Below are 27935 nucleotides of genomic sequence, written 5' to 3' on the forward strand. Positions count from 1 at the left end.
CACACACACACACACACCCGTGTTGCTTGTCTTCTACGTGTTGTCCCCTAGTTGTCGTTCAGGAGCACTGACCTCCAGCAGCTGCAGGGCTTGTTTAAGGGCTTTTTAAGGGTTTTTTTAAAGGGTTTTTTTAAGGGCTTGTTTGTTTGTTTGAGGAAACTTTAAGGATGTAAATGTTAAATATTTTTCCAGAACAGACGTCTGAACATCGGAGGACGCCAGCGTTCACTTTGTTGACGCATCACAGAGGGAACTTTTCTCATAACTCAGAAAACACTGAACAGCTGGAAAGAAACAAAACCCTTTTGCCGTGTTTGTATTAATAAAATGTTGCATCAGCCGTGAAGCTTCACAGTTCATCACTGACACGGTAGTTTGTGTTACATGTTTCCTGAAAATGAGATGTTTAAATGCTGCTGCTGCTTCTTCTTCTTCTTCTTCTTCTTCTTCTTCTTCTTCTTCTTCTTCTGTCTTCTTCTCCTTCTCCTCCTCCTTCTGTCTTAATTCTTTTTCTTCTTCTTCTGTCTTCTTCTTCCTCTTCTTCTTCCTCTCCTTCAATTCTTCTTCTTCTTCTTCTTCTTCTTCTTCTTCTTCTTCTTCCATCTCTTCTTCTTCTTCTTCTTCTTCTTCTTCTTCTTCTTCTTCTTCTTCTTCTTCTTCCATCTCTTCTTCTTCTTCTTCCATCTCTTCTTCTTCTTCTTCTTCTTCTTCATCCATCTCTTCTTCTTCTTCTGTCTTCTTCTTTCTTCTTTTTCTCCCTCTTCTTGTTCTGCCTTCTTCTCCTCTTCCTCCTCCTCCACCTTTTACACAAACACACACACACACACACAGACACACAGACACACACACACACAGCCTGAGACAAAGCTGCAGCTCTGACACACACAAACACACACAGCGTTTTGCACAAACACACACACAGACACGCACACACTCAGAGCTGTCTTTGATGCATGCAAACATCTCTGTCACTCAGGGAGGCGGCCTTTTAAAAAAAGAAAGAAGGGGATTCGACGTCCTTTCATGTCGGGGTAATTAAGTGAAATCCCTAAAAAAAAGAAAGAAAGAAGATCTGGTCCGACCACTCAGGGGGAACAAGTTCAAGCAGAGGGAAACAAGTCCGCCTGCAGAGCCCGGAGCCATGAAAAGAGAGAGTGAAACACTCACATGCTTAAGTCACACATGACGCATGATACAAACTACAAATGCTCCGGCGACGTGGAAAGCGTTAGCATGTGTTGTGAAGAGCGGGAAGAGAGAGAGGGCAAAAGAAAGGGAAACGACGTCACGGGTTCTGGACGTCTGCCAGACGTCGGCGAGAGAGAAAGAGAGAGAGAGAGAGAGAGTATAAAAGCATACCGGCGATGCATAGGGGAATATTATCTTGATTTGAAAACATTTAGTTCCAGCAGATCCTGTACAGAGATCGCCGTTCTCACGCGGATGTGCAGGAAGAGGGCGGCGCTCGCCACCGGCCAGCCGAGCCAATGGGACGGAGGTCGCGGGGCCGCAGGTTTTCTTTTTTTTTTTTTCCCGACCTCCCATTAAGCGCTTTTGATGGATGTCCCTGTTTACAGCGGCGACGCGAGAGGGGAAGGAAACGACCTCGACTTCTTCGTGAGCGGACAGGAATGTCATCGAGGCTCCCGGATGGAAAACAGAGTTTTGCACAGACTTACGGATGTATTTAGTTTTTAAAAAAAGAGAAAAAAAGGTGCAATGTGTAATATCAGGCTAGCATTTACACTGACTGTCATAATGAGCTTTCTTAATGCCGCTAAAGTTTGGTTATAAGCCGCTACTACCTTCGGCCCCCGCTAGCTAGCGCTGCCTCCTCACTAGCTCCCCGCTGTAGCCAGCTAGCGCTGCCTCCTCGCTAGCTCCCCGCTGTCGCCAGCTAGCGCTGCCTCCTCGCTAGCTCCCCGCTGTAGCCAGCTAGCGCTGCCTCCTCGCTAGCTCCTCGTTGTAGCCAGCTAGCACTGCTGCAAGCTCACTGCTAGCTCCCCAACAAGCACCGAAAGTAGCGGGACCGGCCCCAGCTCGACCAGCCCCATGCTAACCAGCTAGCCACGGCTCGTCCTGTAATACCACGTGTGCCTCTAGAGGCGATAGAGAGTCACTGTGGCGTCCAGTCTGTCCTCAGTCCAACATGAGAGGACAAAATATATGTATATGTTATTTTCACAACAGATTCACGTTCATTTAGACCGCGTGGTCGGCTTTTGAAAAGGTCCGAGCAGAGATGGATGATAAAAACATCCACTGATTATACGCCGTTCAGGACACAGTGTGGTTAGCTGGTGGCGGTGTGTGGGCGGGGCAAACCTCAGGTTGCTGCGGTAGGCGTGCCTCAAACATCACGTCGCTGAAACGATGCTTATCAGCGTGCAGGCGGTCTCGGAGAGGAGGCGTTCACCAGCAGCTCGAGGTAGAAATACCTCGTTAGAAGTTGCAATTAACACAAAAAAAACAAACTAATTTACACTCCTGGATGAACGCATTTATATCAAATTCATTTTTTTTTTCGAACCCTGATTGTAACCATGGGGAGTAAATAAATAAGATCCCTCCTCTCTCCTGCCGACCCGACCAAAAAAAAACCCTCAACTTTTAAGTGAGTTAAAGACAGCTGATTTAGTTTGAGCCCCATAAACAAACACCAGCATTTCTGGAAGACTCTAAATGTCACAGAAAGCCTTGGTGGGCGAAAACCATGGGGAAGAAAAAAATCAAGAAAAAAAAAGAAAAAGTTTTGGTACGAAGAGAGGCTGTGGGTTTTTTTTGAGCTGGAAAGACGGAGAACAAACCTTCCAGAGAATGGAAATTTGGGGAGGAGGAGAAAGAGGAGGGGGGAGCGGGTGGGGGGGAGGGGAAAATGAAAACATGATTAAATCTGTCTCCCGGCAGTTGCTTGCATTCTCACGATATACTGAAAGCCGAGTCGGGGAACCAAAAGAGCCAGCAGGCGACGTCCTGCGTCGACGGGTGAATTAAAAGAGCGTTGATTGATAGAAATCTATTAAAAAAACAACAGTTTTTCTTTTGGGATTCTCCTTGCGAGCTGCAAACCTAAAGAGATATATCTTTCTTCATTGTGTTACACTTGTGCCATGCGGATGGGTTATGTGTGTGTGTGTGTGTGTGTCAAGATATCCCGAATACCAAATTACATCAAATTACAGCACAAAGATACGGGGGTCACCACATCAACGCTGATTGCTAACAGGCCCCTGGATGTTTTCAATGGAACTTGGAGAGCAAATCCAACATTTTTCGGCGGCAGCGAGCCACAAGCCTTTCAAAAATATCCAGCGCTGCCTCGCAAAGTCACGCGATGAGGCCGTACCGGCCAAGTGCTTGAAGAGGAAAAAAAAAGAAAAACAAGAAGAAGAAGGAGAAAAAAAGAAGAAGTCTGCCATTTAAGGCAGACGTAAATAGCTCGCTTCATTATCAGGTCTTTAAAATCTCACTCGCATCCCCTGAAATTGCTTTATGTTTGTTCTTTTTCTCTTGCAGCTCTTTCTTTTTTTACCTAACGATTTATGAGATCATTATCTTAACTTCCAGGCATGTCTCCGCTTGAACAGCCAGCCCAGGCCCGGCTGTTTTGGACTGGGATAACCCCCCGAGAGAGAGGCAGCGTTTCGGGGTAGAGGGGAGCGTATAAAAAGGGAACGTTGCGATTTGGGTTCCTACTGAGAACACGCTTTCAGGCTTTAAATTAAGAGTCGTTAGCTAATAGCTAACAGCTAATAGCTAGAGCTCCCCACTGTAGCCAGCTAGCTCTTGCATGCAAATCGAGAGCTAGTTAACGTTAGCGGTTAGCAGCCGGCGGGCAGCACAGTCGAGCTAGCCCAACAGCGCAGCTAAAAGCTAATAGCTAACAGCGTGCAGGTTGCATCGCGTCACATGACGGCGGGTCCAAGATGAATATATAAGTCAATAATAACGCTGTCGTGTGTTTCGATGCTGTCTTTGGAGGGGAGGGAACCTAATTGAACACAGATGTCCTCGACTCACATTCTGGCAGAGATTTATTTTATTTATTTTTACTTTGAAGAGCGGCAACAGATCCGTGCACGTGTTTCTGCTACGACCGCGTTCACAGGCACACGACTTCGTAACCAGACTTCTGGTTTCTTTGTTGTTGTTTATTTATATATATTCCACCACTTAGCCACCATTCAGCACCCCATTGCCGTCCTGGTTGCACTCTTTGGACTCATTCCAACTTGTTTTAATGGGCCTGAGCACCAAGAAGAAGCCCACTATGCCTATAAAGCGCTCACTAATAATTTCTGCGGCTGACCTCATATTACTTCACCAACACAGGGACGCCTGTAGTCTGAAAACAAAAACAAGGATTCTTCTTTTTCTTCTTTCCAAAAAAAAATAAAAAGAACTGTATTTACACAAGATGAATATCACCAAAACGCCCTCTGTGTTAATTAAATATGCCGACGTCACGCGAGGAGCGGCGGCAAAAGTCAACAAAGCGCCGATCCGAGCGCCTGAGAAACGGGACACCGCCGTCGGAATGAACAGCGCCGGTAACCCGATTCCCCCGAAGACGACGTCAGAGCTGTTTGAAGACACGTGTGACATACACAACCCAATATCCCCCAAATGATGAGCGACACCTTTTCACACACACACACACACACACACACACACACACACACACACACACACACACACAGACACACACAGCTGGCGCGGCTAAATGAAGTTCAGCTCGCTGCAGTTTACTGCTAAGCCATAGCATTATACACAATTACCAGCTTTTCCTTTTGTTCTTTTCTTTTTAAGCCCCTCCCTCTTTCCAGTGTTCCCACGGCTACAACGATAAATAAGGTCTCATGGGAAAAGGGGCGTGGCTTTTGACTCTCCAGTCAATCAAAATCTACGTTTACTCATTCCATGTTTTACCGCGTACATTATATTTAAGCGATAAGGTACGAGGCGGTACTGTATCGTCAATAATGAACAGTTTAATACTGCAATAACAAACTTCACACAGTTGTAATATTACACTGCAATATAAAAAATCCATAGTTTTAATATCGCACTGCAATATCAAACACTGCAAGATTTATTCCTATCGAAGTTTTGACCATTTTGTTGCTGCATTTATAATTTTAATAATTTAATTCCAGAAACTTTCTACATCCAACAACTTACTTATGACATTTTGTTTTACAAAGTCAGTAAAAAAAAATTTAAAAAATGGAGACGTTGACCCAGATTTGAACCTTCACGTACACGTCGTCATGCAACTACAAGGGTGCTCCATTGATTTCCATCAAAATGGTTAAAAATTTAAATTAAAGCAGAAGACGCTGGCGTGTCACGTCAGATTTTAACAACAACGGATCCGACGTCCTCGTTCCCGTCCTGTTGACGCTGAGATCCTTTTATATTAGACTTGAGGAACTGCAGAGTCAGCAATAACTGGAGGCGACACATGACTCCGTTAGTGCTTTCACACTTTGGTAAACATACCGAAGACGCTCTGCTAATGACACGCGTCACACTCTTCCTGTTCTTCCAGCTAACGGCTATTCACTCAAACGTTTCCTCTTGAAGAACAATGAAAGTCCACGACAATTAAGAGCAGGAACACGACGTTAACCACCGTTAAAACGCACTCTTTAATCTCATATCTCAGCTTGAAGATGGACTTGTGTTGTATTACTTGCTATTCCTGTGAGCGGTACACAGTGAGCGGTAGGGGTGGTGATCACCAGATGTCCCACGATACAATATTGTCACAATACTTAAGTCCCGATACGATATTATCGCGATACATTGAGTATTGCCATATAATGCGATTTTTTTTTTTTTTTAAATTAACGCAAATTGTCCCCAAAGGAAAACTTTGTCAACAAAAAATAAATTGATTTAATTATTCTAGGACCAAAACGTTTAGAATTGATTAAGAGGAGTTGTTGGACTTTACCTCCTCCTACGTCTACTTTACGACATGTCAGAGAGAAATACATTCTCATACTTCTCATAGGAAGACATGACCTACAACAACATGTGATGTATCGGGTATGAAGGGTCGGAGAAGTGCAGAATCACTTCTAGAATAAGATATTTTACATATATATATTTAAAAAATCGATACAGCATAGTATCGCGATATTTTGCGTGGCGATATTGTATCGATATATGAAGCCAAGTATCGATCTTTTATTTAATCAATTCTCAACGTTTTGGTCCAAGAATAATGAAATCAATGTATTTTTTTTGACTAAGTTTTCCTTTAGGAACAATTTGGGTTAAAAAAATGTAATAAATCGCATTATATCGCGATACTCAATGTATCACGATAATATTGTATCGGGACTTAAGTATCGTGACGATATTGTATCGTGTATCTGTGGTGATTCCAACCCTTAATATATATATATATATATATATATATATATATATATATATATTGTCTTATTTGTTGTACTCGCCTGCTGTCATGTTTTAATCTTTAAACTTTTACACATACATGCGTGAAACCAGAGGAAGGCCGATGCTCGCGTCAGGTTCATAAAAGCGGCACATGTGCTTCTTTTCTGCTTCTCACTGGCATCATTTCAATCGATTGTTGTGTATTATTCATTATTAGTCACATCTACATCTCTCATCTCAGTTTTCCCTTCTTTTTTTTTTACAACCTGGCACTATTAAAGATGATGCATGAGGTGCACACGTTCTCACGCAAAGTCCCTCGTTCCATCGACACGCATGTACGTGTGAGAAGTGGCACATGCGTAGTTTTTAGTGTTTACACGTCAACAAAAACATCTGGCCCCAGGTGTTTGATGGGAGTTGGATACGACTCCGCCGATACGCCACATGTGCCGTCTGTCCGTTTGTTCAAAATACAGTCGAGGGAAAACTACGTCGAGTCGGCCTGGCGTGCACGAAAAACCTTGTGTTATTGACGGTTTGCGGGCATTTATTTAAAAGCTGTTTGAGTTTATGTTTATGAGCTGCGTGTTCGTTAGTTACAGGTTAGAAAATGTCAAGTTGTAAATGCACTTAAGCGGCGTTTAACTCGTCCAGCCCGCATAGCACAGGAGAAAGTAGGCGAGAGGTCGTGAGAGAACAAGCGGCGCAGGAATGTCCCGACACCATTCACACACGAGACGTTCACGCTAACCGCAGCGACAAGCGCTATCAAATGCACGTTCTGAGGTTGGAAAAAACTTCCCTTTGCGCTCATCGTTTCAGTGGCTTGTGACGAAATGCATGATGGGAAGACGACTGCTGAGACATACGAGCACAAAAAGAAGAGCAAGTTTATCTGCCTTTAAGGCAGTTGGTTCTCTGATGAGCATATATGTTTTTCTAACATATAATATATTAATATCAGTGTGTGTTCTTAAACTACATTGACTCAGACTCTGCTGGCACGGTGCTGTGTATTAATTACATTGCTTTGACCAATGGATTTCCATGACTTTGAACCGAATTGTCACGGCTTTTCCATTACTTTTCCCCAATTTCCATGACTTTTAACCAAATTTCCTTAATTTCCTTCAAATTAAACCAAACATTTATATAGATGCCTGTATGTATGCTGCTTAAATTTTGAGCCTCTTTCTTTTAAAAGCATATTCAATATTTAAAACTCAGTGTAAATGAATGTCATAAACACATGAATATAACACATTTACAGGACTCTTACACAACTTTTACAGGTTTTTCATGACCGTATAAGAAACCCCGACAGATTCGCTGCAACCTGTCCAACAGCAAGACAGCACAGTGCACAACAGTGCACATAAAAATGTACCAAAGAAACTGAACGACAACCGAGACAAGACACAGATGAATTCAAACAGCGTCAGAGGAGCCCCGAGGCCACCGGGCGACTTACTCCTTCGTGTGTCTGCCAACACGTCTGCTCGAATCAAAGACAACTAGCACCTTGCGGCCGCTGGGAATATTATAAGCCTGACTCACGTATAATTGGCTCGTCATTGAGAACCAGGGTGCCTGAAAAGCCTAATGAACGTACACAGCGTGGACTCCAAGCTTAATGGCGAACAAAAGAAATGTTTTTATTAATCGGCACTGTTGGAAGTGTTGCTCACAGCGAAGGGTGGAGCGAGGTTACAAGTAGCGAGGATGTGCCGTTTCCTAAAAACCAGATTCCTCGCATGCCGCGCATTCCTGCCATCGGCCCGACGGCGTTCGCTCTGCAAACGGGTTTTCCAGTTCTTCGACTGATCTCCTCCTCACCTTTGAAGTAGCTCTTGACCCTCAGGTAACCCACGCTGAGGCGCAGCACCGACAGCTTGTCCAGACGGGAGCGGACCTCCCCGAAGAAGGGCAGCAGGTCGGTCAGCCGCTCCAGCTCGCCGTTCAGCCGATCCCGGTGGCGCTTCGAGGGGTTCGATTTGACGACTTCATTGGCTTCGGAGGCCTTCTTCCTGCGAAGCGGGGGAGGGGAAAAAAACCAAAAAAAGTTAGATATTGGAGTGTCACCGTGTGCCGAGTAAGAAAGCCCACGAATATGAGAACGCTAAATACAAGAATGCTAAATACGAGAATGCTAAACACGAGAAAGCTAAATACGAGAATGCTAAATACGAGATTGCTAGATACGAGAATGCTAAATATGACAAAGCTGAATGCGAAAATGTTAAAAATGAGAATGCTAAACACGAGAAAGCTAAATACGAGAATGCTAAATACAAAAATGCTATGGACGAGGAATGCTAAACAAGACAAAGCTATACACGAGAATGCTAAATATGAGAATGCTATGGACGAGGGATGCTAAACAAGACAAAGCTATATACGAGAATGCTAAATATTGGAGTGCTAAATATGAGAAAAGTAAATACGAGAATGCTAAATACGAGGAATGCTAAATATGATACGTTCTGAAAAAAAAATAATGTGAAAAAAATAAATAAAGTACTCGCAAAAATAAAAATAAAAAACACTACCCCAGTGAGTGGACACTGTTACAAATAATAAATAAAAAAATAGCAGCTAGAGAAAAGAGGACTTCTTCTCCAACTTTGCCCTTTGAAGAACACATGTGCGTCCGTGAGAAAAGCTCAGGATTCAGACCGGGAACCAGCACTGACTCAGTCCTGAGGCCTGGTGAACCGGACCTGCCGGAGCGAGCAGCTGCCGTGACACATGCCCAATCAGACATGAGCCATGCTAACCTCTCGGCGGACGGCTTTGAACCTTCTGCACAAACACGGCCGCGATGGTGAGCAAAACACACTTCAGGTGAGTCAGCGGGACGTGATGAGTGTGAGGAAGAGGAATGCTGTCAACGCGCCATCACGGCCTCAGTTTAACACAACGCAACGCACCATCCTCATTATTCAAGATCCTCATTCAGCTCGCGACTCAACAACAGTGTCGGGTTTCATCTTTTCAAGTGAGCGCGGCTCGCGACACAAAAAGGGGGGGTCCCTGAATGCACCACCGAGCTGCAAAGTACAGCGGCGAAAAATATAAGCCCTTGTCTTAAACACATCGCCGGAGGCCCGATGAATCACATATGATGACAAAACAAATACGAGGAAAATAAATACAAGAATGCAAAATGTCGAGAGTGCTTAATGGAGAGAATGCTAACTACACAAACTCTAAACACGAGTAAACACGAGAGTTTTCTAAATGGAGAGAATGCTAAATATGACATTCAAAATGCTAAATATGGGAATGCTAAATGGAGAAAATACTAAATATGACTAAATATGAGAATGCTAAATACAAGAATGCTAAATCCCAAAATGCTAAATGGAGACAAAAACTGAAGAATCCACCTTGATAAAGAACTGAAACTGAAACTATGACTCACAAGCGAAACAAACAAAACACTCCCACGGTGAGTGGACACATCCCATAATTATCAAAATTATATAACTTCTTTGCAAACTTTTGAAGGACACAAGGCCGTGTGCATCAGAGCTAACTTACATCATCATATACATATATGTATATATGTGTATTTGTATACACACACAGTGTGTGTTTGGTTCTCAAGGACACAATCTTCTTCAGCTCAGAGTAAATATAGAGCGTTGCCACAAGTCATCCCATCGATGGCATATATCTTCTTCTTCTTCTTCTTCTTCACCATGACAGCCGCTTCATTTGCTCCGCTTCACTGAGGACCACCCAACGCCGGCGAGGAGATACACGCCATTACTCACAAACCAGACACACATGCTGCACCGGGGAGGGAGACCCAGTGTGAGCCAAAAGAGTGCAACAACACACACACACACACACACACACACACACCTGCTGGGGAGAACACACTTACGGACACGAGGACTCATTCCTGCCGGGAGGGAAAGAATCAATATCGAGGCTCTGATGAGGAGCGCCTCACATTTAGGACTGATAAGTCAATATTCGGATCGTTCCAAACTTTTTTTTTAGGCGTTTATTCGGCGACTGAGTTCAGTGATTGAACGTTGAAATGCGTCCATCAGAGTTCATGCACATTGAGACCAATGATTTCCATGGCTTTTAACAAATATCCATGACTTTTCACCAAATTTCCATGACTTTAAACAACTTTTCCATGACTTTAAACCAAATTTCCATGACTTTAAACCAAATGTCCATGACTTCTAACCACATTTTTATGACTTTCCACCAAATGTCCATGAGCAAACATTGTGTGAAATGTGTGTGCAAACAGTAAAAAGTGATAAAATGTAGTATTTAAACTAACAATGAGGATTCAAAGCATTCAGTAAACCTTAAATGACTCAAATGAATGAGAGACAATAGTTTGATTAAAAGAATGAACATTTATATAGATGTCTGTATGTATGCTGCTGATATTTTAAACCTCTTTCTTTTAAAAGCAGATTCATTATTTCAAACTCAGCGTGAATGAGCGACATGAACACATGAATATAACACACTTTGGAGACTTTGTTCTTTTCAAGGACTTTTACAGGCCTGGAAATAACTAAACTCCAGGTTTTCCATGACCGTAAGAACCCTGTTACATCCTGAAATGTTTGAGAAAATTCAACGTCTGCTCTCCTCTGCCAGACCGGCGTCTTTTACAGGCGGCGGTCACAAGAGGAGCGAGGAGCCGACGGGCTAACGAGGTTATTTACCGAAACGAGACGCCGATCCGTTGTTTGCTTTAACCGCGTTTTAATGAACGGATCCGAGCCCTCTGCCACACAGTGTGCCTTTAACGCACAATGGCTTCTCTGTGTGCGCCGTGAAAGCCGTTAATATCGGGAATTATCGCGGTTAATTGATTTAATTGCCGACCGTTGTCGTCATTTTATGGTCGAACTTAACTCTTTTTTTTTACGAGGCCTCCCGTTCACATCCACCGTGTGAGGATGACGGTGGACTCTGGCGACTGCTTGTTGTTCATGACGCCGTTTAACACTGAAGACGGCTGCTGTCCAATCACGTTCACGTACGCGATGGAGACGGCCAATCACGGCAGCCCTCAGAGACGGCTGTCTGGTCGCCATGAGGATGTGTTTACATTGAAGACGCTGAAGCTGGAAGGTTATTATTGATGGTTTATAAAAAACACAACTGCAGTTGGAGGGAAGGCTGTCAAATTCACACCCGCACACACACACACACACACACACAAACAGACACAGGCAGAGAGAGGGAGAGACACAGACACACACAGAGAGAGAGAGAGAGAGAGAGAGAGAGAGAGAGAGAGAGAGAGAGAGAGAGAGAGAGAGACAAAAACAGACACAGGCAGAGAGAGGGGAGACACAGACACACACACACACACACACACACACACACACACACACACAGAGACACACACACACACACACAAACAGAGAAACACAGAGAGAGAGAGAGAGAGAGAGAGAGAGAGAGAGAGAGAGAGAGACACACACACGCACACACAGAGATAGAGAGAGACGCACACACACACACACACACACACACACACACACAGAAACACACACACACACACACACACACACACACAGAAACACACACACACACAGTGCCAATGCTGGAGTGCGTAGAAATACACAATAAAAGATATTTTGGGGTTTTATTCATCGTTGCAACAGAAATGACACAAACTGGTTTGCAACCCGGCCCTCCCTACTTGTGAACCCACAGAAACGACAAGACTCTGCATTAGCGCCCGTGTTAGCGCCCGCGCTAGCTCCCGCGTTGCGTCCGTGTTGCGAGCCCAGCCGTGGTCTTCCTGGTGACCTCAGTCAGATGACCTCATTAGTTCCCCCCTCTGTGATAATCCACCAACAGGAACCAATCAGCGGCCCGTATCGAACCGGCCTCATCAAATCAAATCAAATTAAATTAAATTAAATCAGTTGGTTCCGGCTCTTAAACGCTTGAAACACATCCCTCCGTCAACAACCTCCATTTTCTGCTGTCTCAGCGTGTGAACAACGGACGAGAGTTCCCCCCTTTCTTAAAGTTTCTCTCTTTTCCCGAACCTTTGCTTAATGACAGGCTATCAAAGCTCCTCCTCCGCCACTGCAGCGTCTGGGGGAACGCAGCCTGAACTTGATTGCTGGCTTCAGACCTGAGCTCTCTACCTTTCTCAGAAACGGAGCAGTCGCTGATCTCACTCTCAAGAAATGCCTTTTGTGAGACAAAAGCCAGCATTCACAACCCATTTTTTTATTCCACCGCCCCTCCCTCCCTCCCTTTCCCTCCACCTTGATTTGCTATGGATCACGGGGTTGAGCAGCAGACATGAAGACGTTCATTGTGTGTGTGGGGGGGGAGCTGATGTTTCACCTCAACACTCAGTTGTCTGTTTGGTTTCCTCGCCAAAGGAAGAGCAAAAAGAGGAGAGGTCTGAACTCGGTCACCTCGGCCTCAGAGCCCCACTCCCCCGCCGTCATGTCGCTGACACACATTTGTCTGTCTGCTCGGAGCAGGCGGAGCAGGCGGAGCGTCGGAGCGCCGGAGCGCCAGAGCGCCGGAGCGCCGGCCCCGATCCAGAGGGATGACTCAGCGGCTTCAAAAAGGAGGAAGAGCGTGCTTTGCTTTTCTGTGCACGTTCGGCTGCTGGTAGGATAGTTTACAATAGCAGGCCTCGGCCTGCAGAAGAGCTCCTCCATGCCAGAGAGGTGGAAAAAAATAGAGGAGAAAAAAAAGCAGTATGCGCTGGTACGGGAAGTCGGGGTCACAATAAAAAAGATGCACTGTAATCAATCCAAACTTTAGCTTTTCTGTTCATTACAAAAACCAGTAAATGCCAGTTTAAGCAGTGGAGGAGCAGGCTGGTAAATGAACGAGCTTTCTCTCGTAGTGTCACTTCAAAACGTATATTTATTCCGTAACAGCGACAGAAAAATAAATGAAACTCATCTTAAACAGAATCAAACGGGAAATGCGGCATCAAAATGTGTTTCATACAGTCTCAAAATGCGTTTAATGCGGCCTTAAGATGCATTTAATGCAGTCTCGAAAATGTGTTTAAGGCGGCCTTAAAATGCGTTTAATGATGTCTGGTAATGCGGCCTTAAAATACATTTAATGCGGTCTGGTAATGCCTTTAATGCGGCCTTAAAATGTGTTTAAGGCCGCCTTAAAATGTGTTTAAGGCCGCCTTAAAATGTGTTTAAGGATGCCTTAAAATGCGTTTAATGCTGTCTCGTAATGCGGCCTTAAAATGCGTTTAATGCGGTGTCGTAATGCAGTCTCTGGATGAGGTTGAAAATAGTTTTGCCTTCCGCTCTCCAGGCAAAACACACCTGGCCGTAGAGTCGACGCCCTCTGACATCATCACCGACGTCATCGTCATCATTACCAAATCGCACAAATCAGTAAAACACAGTGTAGCGGCTTCTTCTTTTACAAGCAGCATAGACAAAGAAAAACATCTCCAACTTCACAGCGGCAATCCGTGTGACTCAATGAAGTTGTGCGTTCAGTGTTTGAGGCGCGTGTTGCAATGCGGACACGCGATGGAGAAATTGGATGCAGAAGTTTCTATCGCGGTTTCACAACCACCGTCCTCTGGGAGCGAGCGAGCCGCTAGCTCCTTAAAGCACAACTTTGAGAAACACACCGGCTGCGAGTGAGGTTTGCACCAAAACCTCTTTTTTTGGTGTGTGTGTGTGTGTGTGAGGGGGGAATAAGACTCTTGGAAGGAGCCGGTTCTTTTTTATCCAATGGGGACTGGAGGGAGGCGTGTTTTATTGTCACGGATGCAAGTTAAAAAATAAAAAAAAGTAATTTTTAGGGATGCTGGCGGGTTAGCATTCGTGTCTGGAAAAATAGGATCACGTTCCTGGCAGGAGCCACTGTTTAGATTACGTCCATTTCGCAGAAGCTCTTGAACGTTTACGGGTTGTGTGTCTTTGTTGTGTGCGGATGTGTGCCTTTGAACACACACGTCAACACGTGGACGACGAGTACACAACCTCCTGCCCTCGTCTCCTGTTAATGGACAACCGGCTTCCCGTCGATACTGTCACATTGCACATCGATAGCAGAGCATTCAGCTCGGTAGTCTGCACACACCGGACCGTATTGTTGTATCGTTAAAAACGCACAAAGGGTTCGATTCCAAGCTCGGTGCCGAGCGGAGACATTTTGTCCTAGAAGCGCGTCGAGGAAGAAAAAAAAAAACAGAAGTATTTAACCGGTGTTTGTGAAGACAAAACAAAAAGCAAAGAACAAAGGGCAACTTTGTTGCTGATCACCGGGAGTGTTTTGGTGTTGTGCCAAACCTCTTATCAGCATGTCTGCCAGTGTGTGTGTGTGTGTGTGTGTGTGCATTAGATTACTGTGCAAAGCACATTTGCACTGCCAAAGCACATTATCGGGTCTTAATAAGTATACCATTGTTTGCTCAAATAAATGCTTGGTCACGACGAAGCATTTAATATATAATCTCTCTCAGTGTGTAAAGTACACATTGCCACTGTGCTCTCTGGGGGCTTTAATGAGCTCTACACACTGTAATTAACTCCTATTTTCACAACAACCCGTCGGAGAGCGCCGACGGTTGAAACACTCAACTGGCTGAGAGCGACCGAGCAGATTCCAGGTGGCAATTGGCAACAAATTTTTGTCGGTCTTACTTTCTTTCCAATACGTGTGTCGCATTGGTGATGTTTGAATCTTGCTGCTGCAGTGCAAAGCAGAATAATTGTGTGTTTACTTGTGTGCACAACAGGCTTCTGCTTTCACCAATGAAGTCATCTGACGGCTGGGTGAAGAGTTCAGACCTCAGCCCCGAGCGAACCGGATGAACGTACAACAGGAAAGGGACGTTTCATCAAAGTCCCGTGAAGCAAAACACTTCCCAGAATCTTCGCAAAGGCAACAATGTACACACAATACGCCAACACGCACAACTGCAACAAATCGTTCCTCCTCAAAGCTCAGACAATGTTGCAGCAGCAATGCAACATTGTCTGTCTACTTCATCAGAAGCATTTATTTGCCAGGTGTGTTTCACACACGAGGAATGTGTCTCGACGGGTTGTGCAAACATTACACAAACAACAACAATCAACACAGCGCAAGAAGTAGACACATATTAGATTAACAATGGAATATTAAATATGAACTGAAGCGCACAGACGAACAGATAACAGTACTAGGTAGTTTAGGTGGTAGTAGGTAGTTTGGGTACTCGTAGGCATTTAGTTTAGGTAGTAGTAGTTGGTAGTTTAGGTACTGGTAAGTAGGTAGTTTAAGTACTCGTAGTAGGTAGTTCAGGTACTTGTAGGCATTTAGTTTAGGTAGTAGTAGTAGGTAGTTTACGTACTAGTAGTAGGTAGTTTAGGTACTGGTAGGTAGGTAGTTTAGTAGTAGGTAGTATTCATAGAAGGTAGTTATAGTACTAGTAGTAGGTAGTTTATGTACTAGTAGGTAGTTAGTTTAGGTACTGGTAGTAGGTTATTAGGTACTCGTAGGTAGGTAGTTTGTGTAGTTTAGGTAATTTAGTAGATAGTTTAGGTACTTAGTGTAGTTTAGGTACTAGTATTAGGTAGTTATGATACCAGTAGTAGTTAGTTTAGGTACTAAAATGTAGTTTATGTATTACTAGTAGTTAGTTTAGGTACTAGTAGGTAGGTAGTTTAGGTACTAAAATGTAGTTTATGTAGTACTAGTAGTTAGTTTAGGTACTAGTAGGTATCTTAGGACTAGTAGGTAGTTAGTTTGGGTATGAGTATGAGGTAGTACTAGTATTAGGTAGTTTTGGTACCAGTAGTAGGTAGTTTAGGTACTAAAAGGTGGTTTAGGTAGTACTAGTAGGTAGTTTATGTACTAGTAGGTAGTTTATGTACTAGTAGTAGGTAGTTCAGGTAGAAATGTGGGTTCCTATGATGATGATCTCCAGTTTGGACCTTGTGAGTTTGAGAAGTTGAGCAACGTCACATGTTTGTGTAGTTAAATGCACGAGGACAATGTCGCTTGTAAAACTGACTTCTTTTTTGTTTTTAAATGGCCGCTGTTTTACCGGAGTGTGAGATGTAGTTTGTCCTCTGGCGGTAGGGGGAAGACATATTTATATTATATATATATTTATATATTACAGAGTATATTTATTTAATAATGCAACAGGATGCTTGGCAAAAGGAGACTGGCAACGTATGCAGAAGGCGGAAGGGTAATAAAAAGGAGAGGCTTTTTTTTTTTTCGGGACGGGCAGATCTGCCATGGAATGCCCCTGTGTAGTGACCACAGCTTTTTGTTTTTTTACACTCGGGCTCAATGGTGCCTTTGTGCAGCCGAGCCCAGCTGGCCGTCTAGGAAACCTCAGTCCTCGCCGCTCGGTCCCACGTCTTCAGATAAACACAGACGTCTGCACACGGGCCCACCTTTTTTATATTTTGGGATTTTTACGCTGGGAAGCAGCCCAGAGTCCGATCGTACACTTCTATATACTGCAGTCAACTCTGATGCTACATCTGTACTACCGGACTATTATCATTTCATTACGTCATCGTAACCGCTTTACGTTATTGTCCGTACGTCTTTACGTCTGTCTTCCATGTTTATGTCGCTGTATGAACTACATACACTACGTCTAAAAACTAAAAACACATCATTTCATTATACCTTGAATGGAGAAAGTAGCACTTTAGTAGCACTTCCTTATTAACTTTCTTATCTACTTTCTTGATTCTTGTTGTTCTGAGTAAATCGTAATGTTAAAAGTGCCGCTACATTTTTACAATTATTACTTATACTTGGATTTAGTTTGTTAATCTCTTTATTATAAGAGAAGTCTATCAATTCAATTTATATTTAATTTGTGATGGAGGGCCTTTGGTTTACATTTAGACCCCGAAAATGCACCTCTAATTACCAGAAGGCTGGCGAACCTATGAGTTTAATTTTAAGTTTGAAACTTTGGGTCAACAGACGTCCGATAATCATGCTCCTTTCACCTCCATTTTGGTCTCCACCAACGAAAATAGTCAGCTTTTTTGTACGGTGTATTTTTAATCAGATGTATCTTTCTCCTTGTCCTCTGAGAATGAGAAATTGTTCCTCTTTTTTGGCACTTTGTGTACAGCAAAAAGTAGTGAAATTAATGAAAAAATGTTTTCTTTGTTCAAACTTTACACATAACACATTTTAAAAGAGCTCTACTAAATACTGTGCTGCTGTAGTCCGTACACCTGGACAAGCTCCAACATTAAAATAGTTACAGCTTATATGTTGCATCAATTATGCATCAATAATGCATCAATTATGCACAAACCAAAACCCACCTCTTCAAAACTGCTTTTAATGTGTGATTGTGTGCTTCAAGTTGTTGTTGTTTTTATTTTATATTTATCTGTTGAGTGTCTTTGAGTACCACGAAAAGCGCTATAACAATTAAATGTATTCAAATTATTATTATTATTAGCAATAATCAAACACTGAAAAGAGCTTTAACTTTTATCTAAGTACAGTTGATTGTTTTATGAATTAAAACACTTTCATGTGTTATGCAATACTTGTCCAAATCTGTATTTGTACTTTTTAAGTACTTCCAACTTAAGTGTAGAGTCACGATTTACTGTGAAATAAACTTTTATCAAAAAGGTAAGACTCAAGAGGGTTGAAAAAAAAATCAAAAGGAGAAAAACAGGCAACACACACACACACACACACACACACACAAATCAAAAACAATACTCACACACTGAACAGAGCTTTAACCTATACTGAAGCACATTTGATTATGTTGTATGAATTAAAACACTTGTATTTGTTATGCAATACTCCTCCAAACCTGTATTTATACTTTTTAAGTACTGCCAACTTAAGTGCAGTCACGAACTGTTGTGAAACGTTTTTACATTGTTTTTCAAAAGGTAAGAATCAAGAGGGTTAAAAAAAAAAAGAAAAAATTCAAAAAGGAGAAAAACAGGCAGCACACACACACACACACACACACACACACACACACACACACACACACACACACACATACACACACACACACACACACACACACGAGGCCGTATCAGATTACAATAACATACTCGGATCCCGCGAGCCCCCCCCCCCCCCCCCCCCTCACCCCCGCCCCCCTCCGCCCTCCTCGGAGCATCGCGTGAGAGCAGCGGCCGAGTCTCCAACTTGATTGTGATTAATGCGCGAGGGCAAGATATCCATGCCAGATCCGAAGCTAGACGCATTCTTAAGGTGGACCGCGAGAGTCGTGAAGACCCCCCCCCCAAAAAAAGATCCTTATCAACTCAAAAACACAACGCCACTCTTTAGCGGCAGTTAGTTGGTATTGCTATGCACTTTTAGTGTACATTTATGAATGCATAATCGATATAATGATACAGGTTTTAGACGAAGATACGGTCTACCTTAAAACATAGGTTTATCTACTGTTTTCGCAAAGATATCCGATTTCATACCTTCCTGAAGATGAGTTAATCTAATTTATTACACTTTATTAAAGAAAGCATGCGTTCATTTTTCGTTATAACCGCAGTCGATTGTTATAACTGTTTGAAACAGTGTGTTATAAGAATTAGTACTTTTTTTTTGTTTAACTTCAACTTAAAGTCAGTAAGGCGCTCTGCGTGGTGCGTTTACGTACCAACTTAAAAAAACGTCTGGAAAAAATACTGTACGCAGGAAGCGACGAGAAACGCGTTTCGCACTTTGTAGTTTGACTTTATTGAAGAAATTGTACTTTCTTGATTCTTGTTCTTCTGAGTTTGTACTTATTATAAGTCGCTTTGGATAAAAGCGTCAACTAAATGAAATGTAATGTAATGTTTGAGTCTTACTGTTTGAGAACGGGCTTCTTCCTCTTCTTGTTGGCGTAAGACCCCGGGTTCCCCAACATGGTTATCACTTCTTTGAGCGTGTTATATTTATAGTCCGTCGTTTTATTCAAGCCAACGGGAAGTCAAACTCCCATGTTCGTGAGGTTGAAGAAGAAGAAGCCGCCCCGGGGGTGCTCGCGTGGAGGTCCGGGTGCCGCGTTGCCAGATCCCGTGGGCGGACGCCGTGTCTGACCTTGGTCGGTGTCGGTGCTCGGTGTGGTGGTGGTGGTGCGTTGAGGGTGAGCTCGAGACGGTAGTGAAACTTAGCGAAGTTTTTTTTTTTTTTTTTTTTTTTTAAAGACTGGAAAAAGGAAGGCGGAATTTCAGAAAAGTTTGGTGCAGAATTCACCAGAAGTCCAACCCCATCCCCCCCTCTTTCTTTTTCTTTGGATAAACAACGCAGCCTTATTATTATTATTATAAGTCAGAGTCACTTTTTCTTCTCTTCCTCCTCCTCCTCTCTCTTTCTCTCTCGCTCCTTGCACGGGGCGTTTTCAGGAAATGTGTACGCGCGGTCTGTCAAGCGCTGTGTGTTAAGGTGGACTGGAGGCTTTGTGACTTCTGCTTTTGTAATATCCAAGAGTGTGCTTATGCATATTTTAAATATATATATATGTATATATATTTAGTTGAGCATAATATGTTCTTTGGCTGCAGTTTTTGTTCTGGCCGCAGCAGGAAATGTTTTCCTAATAACTTCCATGATATCTGATGCACACATATCATGTTGTTTTTGTAACACATTATAAAAAACCTGGCTTTAGCGCTATGTTCCCAGTATATTATCACTACTTAAACATACTGTGTGCTTTTAACCCTTAGGTGCAATGTACTTAATTCTCTGTGCAGAATAAACTAATGCACCATAACTGAGTTTAAACTAAGTTCCCAGTAAATTATCACTACTTAAAGATATTGTGTTCTTTTAAACCCTTATGTACAATATACTTAATTCTCTGTGGAGAATATAGTGCACCATTACTGAGTTTAAGTTCCCAGTATATTATCACTACTTAAACATGTTGTGCGCTTTTAATCCTTTACATACAATGTACTTTATTCTCTGTGGAGAATAAACTAATGCATGATAACTGAGTTTAAACTAATAAAACAACACTATCAACACCAAAGTGATTGTTTTTGGAGATTTAAAAGCCATTTGTAATAATAATACTACAAGAGCGAGGATAAAAAACAGCCACAAAGTGTGGCTCCTTGGCTGAGCCAACAAGCCTTTTAACTTGCTTATATTTTATTCTACAAACTTTATTACATCTTCAAATCTATGTTTGAAGCTGGAACGCCCCAAACACCAGGCCTCCCACGCGATTTTTGGTGCCAATCCACATGATCGATAGTCGTAGACTGAAATAAACCGCCATTGCCAAACTGTGAAAAGAAAGAGAAAAGTGTTCTCTGTGGACCTGCCTTTGTGCACAGGGGCATTGTCATGTTGAAACAGGAAGGGCCCTTCCCCAAAACTGCTGCCACAACATTGTAAGCGTCTCTGTGTATGCCGAAGCATTAAGCCTTCCCTTCTGCATGTCCTGACACTCAGGAGCCCCCCCAAAAAAACTGCGGAGAACGAGCCCGAAAACCAAAATCATTCACAGATGCGTCCGCAAACATTTGGCCGCATCGTGCATTTCAAAAGCGTGTTTTGAGTGCAGCGTGTCGGCGACGTGGAAGAATAAGTCAGTGTGCATGTAAAGAACATGTGTTGTTGATGGATCAATACTTCATAGTGAAGTGGAATCAAGAGGCAGTGTTAAAACATTTGATGTAACCAGCTATTTGTACATGTTTAATTAATTTATTATGACTTTTCTCATGAGTAAAACCTATTTTTTTTAACTTTATTTGTCATTCAAGATTTGTTTATTCAGCAGCCTCCCACTTAGGGTTGTCCACAGGAGGCATAGTTGTTAACAAATACATGAATAATCCAACACATCTGCTTTACGACTCATGTTTAGTGGGGCGACTGAAAGTAAAATATTTATCCACAGCTGTAAAAGATGTCGTACGCTCAGTGGACAGATTATTCTATTCAAGTCTGAATTGGCTGCAGTCGAGGACGCAATCCCTGCATCACGAAAAGCTCATTTTAATATGATGTTTTTTTAGTTGAACCTGTCTGGAGGTGTTGTCTCATACTGACAGGTGTTTCTGTTATTTTGTCCACCACATTGATGTTGAGTGGATTGTGTGTAGACTAAGCACAGGTACGCCTCGCTGCCTTAAGTGTTTGATGTTCTGAATTCCTTTTGTGTTTGAAAAAAAAGCGACTTTCTTCCTCACCTCGCCACACACACACACACACACACACACACACATACACGCACACACACACACACACACCAGTGACGGCTCGAGACATGTTGACTGTTGCTGCGAAGGCCATTCATACAACCACAGCGAGACACACACCTCCCGAAAAATGTGCCTGTGTGCACGTGAATGTGTCACTTGAAGGGGCCTTCAGGGCCACAAATACAGGAGAGACAAAATGACCTCACAGAAACGACGACAAAGAGACACAAAACGACAACAAAGAGACTAAAACAACGACAATGACGTGCAAAACAGCTGGAAAGAGACACAAAATACAAACAGGCTGTAAACGACTAGGAAAGGGCGCGAAACAACCACAACATCAACACAAAAAATATAAAAGAACTTCAAAGAGCATCGAAAGGCAGACAAAGAGACCAAAAGAACTCCAAAGAGACACAAAACAACTACAAAGAGACACAAAACAACTACAAAGATAAACAGAACAACAACAAAGAGACACTAAACAACCACAAAGAGGCACAAATTAACTTCAAAGAGACACAAAACAACTGCAAAGAGACACAAAATAACTGCAAACAGACACTAAACAACTGAAAACAGACACTAAACAACTACAAACAGTAGTTTAGCGTTTCATTATATATTTTTTTCAGTTGTCACTATTGTCAAAACACGCGCTGTTGTTTCCTCATTTGCATCTGACAGTAAAAAAAAAACAAACGCAAGAGCAAGAAACGTCAAAGTGCAAAACATCCCAAGAAGAAAAGAAGAACAGGAAGAGGAAGAAGTGGAGCCGAGACGTCGGCTTTCATCAGGACCTCCAGGTGTCTGCAGGTTGACAGTTTGAAGGCCGGATGACAGAGAGACGCCCGAGGTGAAGCCTCCGACATGGAAGCGCTGCCATGTCTCTGAGGAGAGATAACTCTTTACCCGGCAACAGGGATCCAGAAGGACGCGCTGGAGCCAGAGCTGCAGCCTGAGGTTAGGTCTGGAAAAGAGTCATCCCGTTGTTTTATACCCAGAATGCTCGAGGCAAACATGGAACATATCTTAAGTTGAAGGAATGTGTTTGATTCAACTCTTTAAGCTAAGTTGAAGAACACATTTCCCTTTTTTTAATTGTGTATATATATATTTCGTGCTGGATTTGATGCATACATTATAATTTAACTCACATCTTGTTCATGTCACACTCAGTGATGTGGTGATGTTTGATTTACTGCCTTTATAGTTTTCAATTTATGTTCTCGTCGAGACCAAACAGCCTCTGCACCAGAGAAACAAGGTTTAAGAAGTACAAAACAGTGGAAAAAGATAAATTAAAATGAATAATCTGAGATTAAATAAACATATAAGATACCAAAAGGAAAACAAGCCTGACATCTTTTAAAACTTAAAAAGAGATACTAAATCACCACAAAGAGACTCAAACAATGTCAAAGACATGCAAAACAGCTGCAAAGAGACACGAAACACAACACAGACTGTAAACGACTATGAACGGGAGAAAAACAAACGCAGAGAGACAAAATGAACACAAAGAAGAATAGAAGAGCCTCGAAAGAACAACAAAGAGATAGTAAACAACAACAAAGAGACACAAAACAACAACAAAGAGTCAAAAAACAACTACAAAGAGATGCAAAACAGATACAAAGAGACACTGTATAACCACAAAGAGACACAAAACAACAAAGAGACACAAATCAACAACAAAGACAAAGAAAAAAACTATAAAGAGAAAACAACAACAACCAAGAGACACTAAACAACTGAAAAGAGACACAAAACAACGACAAAGAGACACTTAAAAACTGAAAAGACACACAAAACAACTGAAAAGAGATTAAAAAAAAACTGAAAAGAGACACTAAACAACCACAAACAGACACAAAAGAACTACAAAGAGACACTAAACAACTGAAAAGAGACACTAAACAACTACAAAGAGACACAAAACAACTGAAAAGAGACACTAAACAACTACAAAGAGACACAAAAGAACTACAAAAAGACACAAAACAACTGAAAAGAGACACAAAGCAACTACAAAGAGACACAAAACAACTGAAAAGAGACACTAAACAACTACAAAGAGACACAAAACAACTGAAAAGAGACACAAAACAACTACAAAGAGACACAAAACAACTACAAAGAGACACAAAACAATTGAAAAGAGACACAAAACAACTACAAAGAGACACAAAACAACTGAAAAGAGACACTAAATAACTACAAAGAGACACAAAACAACTGAAAAGAGACACAAAACAACTACAAAGAGACACAAAACAACTGAAAAGAGACACTAAACAACTACAAAGAGACACAAAACAACTGAAAAGAGACACAAAACAACTACAAAGAGACACAAAACAACTATAAAGAGACAGAAAACAACTGCAAAGAGTTTCACAAAACAAAATGTAGACTGGCTTCTTTTCAGCTTGAAGAGAGAAGGTCGGCCACATTACCCACAATGCCCTAGCTCAGAACTCAGAGCCCATGTCTCCAATGTACCAATCAGTGGCAGCGAATGACAGACAGTAAAACATGGCTCATGATTTGTGGTCCGCTGACGATGTTGTGGTGCGAGCGAATGGAAGGGAGAGAGATTTTGGAGGCCGCGGTGACTCGTTGGAAATATACAGCAGTTGATGACAATGTGACTGGTTTTTGTTTAAAGTCTGGAGGCTCAAAGCTCCTCCAACTCCAACAAAGAGAGAAGTATTAACGAAAGACCAGGAACGTTGTTCCCACGCGCCGGACAAAAGAGGAGTTGAACCCCGCTGCGTGGACCCTCCGGGCTCCCTTACAGGCCAGATGACACGGAGACGATAACAAAAACCCTGATTTATTCATCGCGTATATATATAAATATACTGTGCCTTCAAACTTTTGGCGGATCGTGACATCACGGGTGTGGAATCCATCTGCAGATGCTGCGGTTTCCAAGCGAGACCAAACGTTTCTGAGGATGTTATTTTTTTGAGCCACGACCAAAAACGCCCAAATGTGGCCTGCAACAGAGCGGCTAAAATGAGACACAGTCATGAATGAGCAGAAAGAAATATGAGTCTGATGGGTCGAGTAGACGGACCTGCACTCGTGTGGATCTTTTCTAGTCTTCACACCACTCAAAGCGCTGAAGGAAATGAGTTAGTATCCCAAAATAATGAGTTAGTGTCTCAAAATAATGAGTTAGTATCTCAAAATAATGAGTTAGTATCTCAAAATAATGAGTTAGTGTCTCAAAATAATGAGTTAGTGTCTCAAAATAATGAGTTAGTATCTCAAAATAATGAGTTAGTGTCTCAAAATAATGAGTTAGTGTCTCAAAATAATGTCTTAGTATCTCAAAATAATGAGTTAGTGTCTCAAAATAATGAGTTAGTATCTCAAAATAATGAGTTAGTATCTCAAAATAATGAGTTAGTATCTCAAAATAATGTCTTAGTATCTCAAAAAAACAAGTTAATATCTGAAAATAATGAGTTAGTGTCTTAAAATAATAAGTTAGTATCTCAAAATAATGAGTTAGTATCTGAAATTAAAGAGTTAGTGTCTCAAAATAATGAGTTAGTATCTCAAAATAATGTCTTAGTATCTCAAAAAACAAGTTAGTATCTCAAAATAATGAGTTAGTGTCTCAAAATAATGAGTTAATATCTGAAAATAATGAGTTAGTACCTCAAAATAATGTCTTAGTATCTCAAAATATTGAGTTAGTATCTAAAAATAATGTCGTAGTATCTCAAAATAATGAGTTAGTATCTCAAATTACTGAGTTAGTATCTCAAAATAATGTCGTAGTATCTCAAAATAATGACTTAGTGTCTCAAAATAATGACTTAGTATCTCAAAACAATAAGTTAGTATCTCAAAATAATGAGTTAGTGTCTCAAAATGACCTGCGAGTGAGCTAAAGACTCCCACACTGAGCAGAATCACACTGAGGAGGAGGCAAATAAAAATGGTAACTGTAAACTTGGCAGCCGCCGCAGAGCGCTGCCGTGCGGTCGCTGCCGTGCGGTCGCTGCCGTGCGGTCGCTGCCGTGCGGTCGCTGCCGTGCGGCTGCTGGCTTCTTCCCCGTGCGACCGTTCCCATGCGCTTCTTCATCCGCCCCGCGCCTGCTTGCTTCGGCCCGGTGCATTCCTGTGTGACACGGCCGTCAACACCGAGGCCGCCGCTCTTTATTTCACACCATAAGTTTAGAAGTTGTGTTTTGTATCGAGCAGTTTCCACTGAAGGAACCTCACTGCCTTCCAGTGTTCTCCTCCCACTTGCAGAACCCTCATCCCCGTTACAACACAGGTTTCTTTGTGTGCTTTCTTTCACCATGTCATTTCAAAACTTCACTCTGAGGGTGAAGTGTTCGAAAAATCTCCTGGGATTAATTCTTTCCTCTTGTGCTCAGTGAGAATTTATGGCCACGCATTCCCACCAGTTAAATATACACAAAAAACAACAAACACAATTCAATGTTTCATCCCCACTGAAGTCAAAAGGAGTTCTTTTAAATAGTGATTGATGACTTTCTAACTCAAACAGACGACTTCTTATCAAATCCACATGATGTGAGTTGTAATTACGAGACACTGTGGCATGCAGGGACAAAAACACGTGGGTAAACTTAAGGAACAAAGTGATGTATTATCCACAAAATAATAAAAAAAACAAGCCAAACTTATAGAAGGGAATAATCTGCAGAGTCAGCAGTGGTGATGGATGAGTGACAGCGCGCTGGATGAGTGAAGCGCTGCAAAACAAGAGAATAAGAAGCAAAAGCCACAACACAAAGATGTGTACGGAAGCCAAAAGAACATAAAAAGATCCTGGATGTCATTATAATGATCTTAAAACAATGACATGGAATCTAAAAAATAAAGACGTAGTAACTCAATTTGTATTAGTATCTCAAAATGTAAGAACTCTAAGTAAAACATATTGAGATGCGATGTCATTATTTTGAGATACGAGCTTATTATTTTGAGATGCTAGCTCATCATTTTGAGATGCTAACTCATCATTTTGCTCTGCTAGCTCATTATTTTGAGATGCTAGCTCATTATTTTGAGATGCTAACTCATTATTTTGAGATGCTAACTCATCTTTTTGAGATGCTAACTCATTATTTTGAGATGCTAGCTCATTATTTTGAGATGCTAGCTCATTATTTTGAGATGCTAGCTCATTATTTTGAGATGCTAACTCATCTTTTTGAGATGCTAGCTCATCATTTTGAGATGCTAACTCATTATTTTGACAAGAACACATTATTTTGAGAAAGTAACTTATTATTTTTAAGATATTATGTTAATATTTTGGAATGAAAACATTATTTAGACTATATTTTCTCATGATAATAACTTTCGGGATCTTTTTTTTTCATCACAATGGCAGCAACGGGCTTCCATAGATGTGTGATGAGAGGAGATCTGCCAACAAAGGACTATTCCTGGTGCACATGTGCACACTACTGGTGCACATGTGCACGCTAGTGGTGCACATGGGGGTCAAGTCATGATTGTGACCTTCATGGAAGTATTTAAGAGAAACCATGTCATACTTTTAACTCACCATAATCGTGTCATGTCATCATAATGAGTGCAGAGCCGGACGTCGTTAAAGTGAAACCCACCATGGTCAGCACAACTATGTTGAGAGAAATGAAGCTGAAAAGAAAACCAAAAATTCCAGCTTATGATGTCCAAGTCATTCTTTTTTTACTGAAACAAAAAACAATCGTTTTAAAGTTATTTGAATGTTCACTCTCCATCCTGACAAGCTTTACTGGAGGATTGTTGTTTTTTGCTTGACAGGAATGTGTTTTCCATGAGATTTCGACGCCGCAGCTGCAGCGACGGGGGTGGAAACCCGGACCATCAGATCCTCTGAGCTGCAGAGTCCTTTTCAAACAGGCGGAGGCTTGACAAGAAGCAGGACCGCTGCCCTCTGGGAAGGGAAGGATCGCGTGTGAAGGACGGGAGGGCAGTGTTTAACACAGTGAGATGTAACTGAGATCCATTACCCCCTCCACCACAGCGCCGTTAAACTCAACAGAAGGCCGCGTAAAGCACCCAGTGGGTGTCAGGATCTCGGTTCATTTGCACTTGTTATTAGTTGGGGATGGAAGTTGCTGCTGTTTTGTTGGTGGGCAGCCAGCCGGAGAAAAAGTACCACAGAAATGGGTGTTTTTTTTTAGAGTTGAAGGATTTTTTTTGCCTCTCAGTGGGAGTGCTCTTTACAGGAAGCGCATACGATGCAGTAGTTATGGGTTTTCATCCGCTCTCCAGTAGTGTGCACATGTGCACCAGTAGTGTGCACCAGTAGTGTGCACATGTGCACCAGTA

General features: G+C 42.2%; 1 protein-coding gene across 1 annotated transcript in view; it reads right to left on the minus strand.

The window, feature by feature from the left end:
• The window catches only part of LOC137782628 (aryl hydrocarbon receptor-like), a 31188-nt gene extending 11444 nt beyond the window's left edge, over positions 1-19744 (minus strand). The window contains exons 1-2 of the mRNA XM_068572071.1: positions 19242-19744; positions 8248-8438 (exon numbers count right to left, since the gene is read on the minus strand). Coding sequence (XP_068428172.1) covers positions 8248-8438; positions 19242-19300 — 250 coding nt within the window. The 5' untranslated portion in view covers positions 19301-19744. The remainder of the gene's footprint in view (positions 1-8247; positions 8439-19241) is intronic.
• Between the last annotated feature and the right edge of the window lie 8191 nt (positions 19745-27935).

This window comes from Clinocottus analis, unplaced genomic scaffold (genome assembly GCF_023055335.1).
Source record: "Clinocottus analis isolate CAN_PGR_092001 unplaced genomic scaffold, fCliAna1.0.p SCAF_12, whole genome shotgun sequence".
NCBI classification, from domain to species: domain Eukaryota; kingdom Metazoa; phylum Chordata; class Actinopteri; order Perciformes; family Cottidae; genus Clinocottus; species Clinocottus analis.